This window comes from Charadrius vociferus, unplaced genomic scaffold (assembly GCF_000708025.1).
Source record: "Charadrius vociferus isolate BGI_N301 unplaced genomic scaffold, ASM70802v2 scaffold406, whole genome shotgun sequence".
Lineage (NCBI taxonomy): Eukaryota > Metazoa > Chordata > Aves > Charadriiformes > Charadriidae > Charadrius > Charadrius vociferus.
The window spans coordinates 1,726,845-1,733,662 of NW_009648948.1; the positions used below are offsets into that span (position 1 = coordinate 1,726,845).

General features: G+C 50.2%; 2 protein-coding genes across 2 annotated transcripts in view; both read left to right on the forward strand.

Annotated features, from left to right (window-relative positions):
* The first annotated feature begins 392 nt into the window (after positions 1 to 392).
* LOC104288550 lies at positions 393 to 1,929 on the forward strand. The gene has a single exon (XM_009887372.1). It carries the CDS (start codon positions 419 to 421, stop codon positions 1,265 to 1,267), a length of 849 nt encoding a protein of 282 aa, XP_009885674.1. The 5' UTR covers positions 393 to 418; the 3' UTR covers positions 1,268 to 1,929.
* A 2,352-nt stretch (positions 1,930 to 4,281) lies between these two features.
* LOC104288566 (autoimmune regulator-like) overlaps positions 4,282 to 6,818 on the forward strand; it is a gene marked incomplete at its 3' end in the record, with an annotated part of 4,778 nt that continues 2,241 nt past the window's right edge. Inside the window, exons 1-2 of the mRNA XM_009887388.1 lie at positions 4,282 to 4,306; positions 4,788 to 4,859. Of these exons, the coding sequence (XP_009885690.1) occupies positions 4,282 to 4,306; positions 4,788 to 4,859 (97 nt within the window). The remainder of the gene's footprint in view (positions 4,307 to 4,787; positions 4,860 to 6,818) is intronic.

The window sequence follows — 6,818 nt, forward strand, 5'->3', positions numbered from 1 at the left end:
CAGCCCCGTACCGGCGGAGGAGGAACCGTGCAGCGCGGTTGAGGCATGCCCGTCTTCGCGTGCCTGCGTTTAAGTCCGGTGCCTTGGGCGGTCTTGATTTACTGTAATTTACAACACGAAGTCCAAAATCCAATTAAAACCCGATTAACATAAACAAATACACCGTATTAGGCTTTAGGAACCGCAGAGAGGAGCGAGATAGTCTCGACTTGCAGATGTTTAAATGGGCTGGGCTAACGGCGGCCGTCCAACAGCAGCGGAGTACACCATAAAATCCCAGATCTTATTGGTCTGAGCATGTTTTCTCATCTGTTTATTTTTGCTGAAAAAAAAGAAAGCTTCATTTGACGTACTTTTTTTTTTTTTTTTCTCCTTCGTCTTTCAGATTATGTCATAACTACAAGATAAACGAGCAGTGATGGAATCACTGGATACCGAGGTGAGAGCACGGAAGACTCTGGGAACTGTTGAATATGTAGAGTCTTCGGGCTTCACCCAGGGAGTACTGCCAACCAAGAAAGATGTGGTTCAGAACATGCTGTATTTATTGCAGCCCAAAAGAGCTGGCCAGGCCCAGCGATCCAAAGAGGATGCGGCCCAGTTGCTCGCTGAGCACCTGCAAGAGCACTGGTTAGTTTGCAACTTGCACACCATCGCAACGCAAAATATAAAGAAACTTATCCTCAAAATGTACGAGGAGTTTACCAGATTGTATCAGACCAGAAAGCAGAGACAGAACCAGGCTTTTACCGAGCGAGCGGACAAATTCAATGAGAGTTCGGAGCAGCTCTTTGATGTATTTTGTACAGACACGCAGATGAGAAATAAACTGGAGGAATACAGTGGAATAAAAATGACTAGCATCGAGTGGAAATTTCTTGAAGATCAGAGAAGCGAAAGAAAAATGTACTATGAAGATTTCACAGACAAGCAAGAATTGAAGATGATGGAAAGAAGACAAAAGATACAATGTCTGGAGCACTTCAGAAAACTCGCCAAGGAGGAGAAGGAAGGAAACAAAGCAAAGGAAGCAAAATATAAAAGTGATGAGCAATCAGACGAAGGCACGAGTGTGGATGAATCCTACCCCGCGGAGGAGGAGAACGGTGGGGCTCCGGCATTTTCACTGCGGGGCAGAAGGAAGCGCCGGTGCACCACGACTCCTGCGAGCGCCACCATGCCCCTGGAGTGCCAGCATATACGGATGAGCATCAGGAGAGTTAGGCCTGGGTTCTACGAGACTGTGGAGAAGGTCAAAAACTGCTAGCGCATGCCGCAGTCGGCAGGCAGAGCTGCTGGAGTACGAGGTGGCAGTGCACACGTTAGGCAAGTTTGAAATCCCACCATCAATTGGAAGTGATTGTTGTAGATCCCCAAGCCAGAGCTCAGGAACATCCTGCCTCCGGGGAAGAGTGCTGGGACGATGACAACAGTGGCAAGGACTAAAAAGCGTGAATTTGGAAGGATGGATAGTCAGCAGCTCATGATGCGAAGGCTCAAACGTAGCAGATGTTCTAAGGTTACGTAGCATATAAGCCTCTTCTTCCAGGGTCCTGCCTACATCAGTGGGTTTTTGGAAGTCTCTCACCGTTTCTGAGCCAGTGGTGGCCTAACAGTACAAAACAGGACTCGGATTTGCTGCAGGGAAATAACTTGGACTTGTTGCTAATAGAAAATTTGTCTGCTGAAAAGCCCTAACTCCTGCTGGTTTCGGTGGGAGTGAAAGGTGCTCGGCCCCTTTCAGCAGAATTTGGCACTTCTGCGAGGAAGGAAGCTGGTTTTTAGCTTGTATTAACTGATCCCGGAGAGGCAGCCTGTGGTTTTGTGAAGGGATTGCTCTCTTGCTTGAGGAGGGGGAGAGAGAGATCAGGAGACATTTGAGTGCTTTGGCTGTAAAAGCATTGTTGATTCTGAATGTTTTATTCTAGATTCTATTTTAATGATGTTTCCTTGATCAGGATAAACCTTCCCATAATTGGATGAGTTTTAATATGAAGTCCCTAATCTAGGATCTGAGGCGTGAATCCTAAATTAAGTGCTAATGTTTTATCTTCAGGGGGAGGGGGGGGTAAGGTAGGGGGAAGGGTGCAAATTACATTATTTAGTTTTAATATGGGAAGAATTTTATAAACTGTTATCCTGCCTTCTTAGGGTATAGGGAAGAAAAAGCCTTTCCAGGTGTGGGTAGCTGTGGTATTTACAGCAAAAGGCACCTGAATCTGGGCTTGCTTTTCCACCCCCCAAGGTCCGTACAGACCAGCAGGGTGGAAATGATAGTTTTCCACCTGGAGTTTGTTTGAACGAAGTGTAACCCTCTTGCCCGTACATCCTGAGCAGTGACGTGTCTGTGATTTTTTAGATACCCACAGTACGAGGGTATCTGCCGTTTTTAGTTAGAGTTACTTTACTGGTTTTTAAAGATGAGAGACTTGAACTATCAGTGAAACCCAGTGCTGGAGAGATCTCTGAGATTCCCAAACTTTGCCAGACCACACTGAAAATTAAAAATCCCAAGTCTCTGTTTGTCCACAGAAGTCCTCTGGTAGAAAGAGCGCAAACTTGCCTGGTTTTCAAATTTACCTTTCAGTGTGAACGTTGGTTTCCCCACTCCAGTATCTCAGCTTTTTACCCCATTTCTTTTCTCTCCGCCCTGCGCATCGTTTTACTGACATTAACTCGTGCTGTTTCATTCTTTGGCTTTTGCTCCCTTTAACAATAAATGCATGTACGAATAATTTTGACAGTTCCTTTACTTTTGATGAATCAGTTCTTGGACTGCTTTGAAGTCCTATGCCAAAGGAGGAATGAAACACAAATGAGCTGCCGGTCCGGTTGGGACGCAGCAGAGCTAGCGAGTGCAGGAGGCGGCAGCGGCCCCGGCCTTGCTGCTCAGGCAGTCTCCGGCGCACCTCCGCTCCGTCCTCCGCCTACCGATGGATCCGTCCGGCTCCGAGCGATGCATCAGCTTCCCAGTGACCTTGCTCGTTAGTAATTGCCGGGATCCTTACTCTGTGTCTCTGAGAAGTTCTCCATGGTAAGTTGCTCCAAAATACTTAGTGAACTCAGTGTATTCCGCATCACTCATAGCGTCGTTACAGGTTTAATAGCACGCACCCGTGTTCCGCAGCACCCTTCAGCCTCCGCTGCTTGAGAGTTCGCAGCCCTCTCTCTCCTCCTCTCTCTGATGTGCTTCACTGACTTCCCTGTGCAAATTATGTCACGTTTAAACTATTTGCCTTCCAGCCCTGAGGTGCTGGACTTGAGCCTCTCACTGGGCTTATACACCAGCAGCTCTGTTTCAGCAGGGAATATAGCCAAGCTCGGACCTCGCCGAAGTAGATATATTTTTTTTTTTTTAATAACTGCTGTAAACCCCCCTCTTTGTATTACAAATATAGCTGACAGTATAAAAGCTCGTGTGTAAAGCAAATCCACCAGGGTTGACTCGAATATGGAACACAGCTGTGTAGTGCTTTATGATTTCAGGGATTCAGGGAATTTAAGGTTGTCAGATCTGACTTCCTGTATACCACAGGGAATTACATTTCATTCAGAAGCCCCACACTCAGCCTACTGGTTTCAGTTTAACTGACGTGTCTTACAGAAAGTCGAGCTGAAGACGTCAGAAGTCTGCTGTCTTCCTCAGTTACACACTTGGTGGTTTTTCACCTTCGCTGTTTTAAAAAAGCAAAAAGCAAAAAAAAAAAAAAAAAAAAGAGTCTGACCACCTTCTAGGCTGTGATTCTTTTCATGACATCTTGTACAGGCTGAGCAGTGTTTATCGCATTTAAATCATACTTTTTTTTTTTTTAACTGGGTTTGACTGTGGATAGAGCCAAAGCCTGGCTCTGTTTCTGCTGCAACAGGGGGAAAATTTCTAAATGATGTATTCTGATTACTATTCTTTGGGACCATGGTGCCTTTTTAATCAGGACAGTAAATCTTGTCCCAGAATTCTGTACTTTTGTACGTTAACAGTTGTTGACTTTCCTTTTTTGGTGTGTCCCAAATAAATTAATATAACATACTTCTGGGCTTTTGTTTCTTCTTTTTAAAGGGGGAGGAAAGAGGAAACTGAAGCTAAAATAAATCTTCTCTACTCCAGCTCTTCCCTCCCGGGCTCTTGCGGGAGCAGCCGTGAAGTGTGCAGGTGTACCCGCTCTCATCCGGACTGCGTGGGGCAGCGGTAGGGAAGCTGCTCGAAATGGGAGTCTGGGATCGGGGCACCACCTGGAGCCCTTTTTTTTGTTTTTGGTTTGGTTTTTTTTTGTTTTCCCAAAAATGCTGGAGGCTGGAGCAGCCGAAGGTAAGGGGAGAGGGATGGAACTTCTGCACGTGGTGGGAGCGTTTCACTCGGGCTTTCGGTGTGCTTCAGGCTTGGGGAGGTGGGCGTTGGGGACAAGGTGGGGGGGCACCCTGCCTTGCTGGGGTGATCTGGCTGGTGGGTTCCCCGCTTCTGCCTGTTCTCTCCTGACTGTGATTCAAGAGATTGTCGTATGAGATGAGGACATGGCAGTTGGTGTCCCAAAGACACACAGGGCGATGGTTTGCACCATGGGACCTCAGTGTGGAAGGGAAACGGGAAAGGAAGGAATGCTGGAAAGAGCGTGTTTGTTTCAGCAGCTTTTTGTGGGAGGAGGGAATCGAGGCGCATCCCAGGGGTGACAAACGCTTTTGATGGATGCTGACTTGCCGATTTAACTGGACATGTGTGGAGAAACATCTTTAGCCTTTGCAGTCAGGTTTGAGCTCACTTCCCTTGAACCTTTCGCTCTGATTTCTGCAAGGGGAGCAATGGAAAAGAGAGGGCACCCCGACACCCAAGCGTGGCCAAGCCCCTGTGCGCCCCAGCCCTGGGCCCTCGCAGCTGGGGCTCATTCCAGACCCAGGGAGGGTTTTACACCCCTCTGCAGGTGAAAGCTGACTTTTCATTGCCCTTAGAAACACCTTACAGCTGCTGTGGTCTGCTCTAAGCCAGGTAGTAGAGAAGCACCTGTCTGATCTCCCAGGATGTATGTGCCTCTTCACATGGCACCTGGCAGCGGCTGCTCTGCCGCCTGTGTAGCGTCTCAGAAAGGGGAAGGAACACAAAAGAACCAACCCGAAATGCAAATTCTTGCACTACTGAGTGGGCTGGATGTGGAAAACAATGCGTCTGTGATTCAGAGCACAGAAGCAGTCATGAAGTTGGAATTTAGAACAAGTCTCAGCCCAGCACTGTGGGCACATGGCGCTGCGTTGGGCAGCACCCGCCTGCGATGGAGCTCCATCACCCCTGTGGGTGGGCACGGGGAGGAGGCAGCGCTGGAGCCTTGTCCTAGAGGTGCTGGACAGCTTAATGCAGGGTGACAGTGACAAATTGTGGCACTGCAGGTGGGACGTGGCCGGGGGGGAAATGGTTATCTTAGGAAGGGTGGAGCAAAACTGTGAGACTGTGTCATGAGTGTGCTTGTGCTCAGCACCTGTGGCTGGGCTGTGGGGGAGCTCCAGGAGGGGAGATGAACCTCCTGTTTGGCCTGACAGCTGTGTTTTGTCCCCTGGGGAAGGGGATGGCACATTGGGCCAGCGGTGGTGAAGCTGTCCCTGCCATAACAGAGCTGGGCACTGAAATCCTGGTGTGGGGCACGGGAACCTGGCACGGCACCTGCCTGACCCCCATCCCACAGCTCCCAGTGCCCTCACGGGAAAAGTCACCCCAAATGCTGAGAGGGGCTTCAGGGTGAGCATTTCTATGTGTAAACACACTGATTTATGAACCAGACATGTATGAGGGTATTTCCTGCTCTGACAGAGGGTGTTGTCTTGTTTTTCTTCCCAAGTTTCTGGACAGCAGCCGCTTCTTCCTGGCACGGCTTTGGAGCCAGCAGATACCATTCCAGTCTTTTAGGACTTACGAATGAGCATTTCTACCCGTGTCAGCTTGCTACGTGCAACAGAACATCCCCTCTTCCACCCCTTTCCAGTCCCACTCAGGCTGGGTTGTGCCCCACGGTGTGGGGACAGCTGTGCATGGCCACGGCCCCTCCGGCTGAGCCTCCTGGGCAGGGACATGTCTCTGGAGGGAGAGAGGCTGGAATCTAGTCCTTCAGAAATGCCAAAAGTTTGGGAATTGGAATAGGAGCTTCTGGAGCTTTCTGTTTCCTGGCCACCTGATACAGAGCAGCCGGACCCCCAGACTTCTCTATGCCAGATGCTCCCCGTGAGCCAGTTTCGCCCGGCTCCAAGTTTTTTACAGCAGCGTATGTTCAGTGAAATCACTTTCTTGCCCAGTTTCCCAGAGTGGGCAATGACAGAGCCGCGGGCAGCGCCTGCCCAGGGGATCCCCAGGCTCGCTCGTGGCACTGCCGTCCCGCTGGCAAGCTGGAGGGCAGCGGGGCGATGCTTCAAATGTGCCGTTTGCTTGTTCAGCATCCCTAATTGTACCCCAACGTGCGTTTGAGTTTCTTTGGCACCAGTGCTTTCCTGCCGGCCCGTGGAAGGTGGGTTGCAGGTAGCTGGAGCAAACGTTCTCATTTTCCCCTGCTGTCACGGCATTACTTCCCATGTGCTCCCGTGGCCGAGTTTCTGGATGAGAGAACCAGGTGCTGCGGAAAGTCCAGAAATTTTGGCTGACGAGAGAGGGGGTGGCCCCTGTGCCAGCACCCCGGCTGACCCCCTCTCCCCGGCCACCCCGCGGTGGTCTCTGTGGGGTTGGGTGTCCTTCAGCCAACATCACGCCAGCTGTTGATGCCCGGAGCAGGGGAGCAGCCGGACCCCAAACCCCAGGTCTGGGGGTGCGGTGGTGCCACGGGGACGAGCCCAGCCATGCCGCAGGGCCC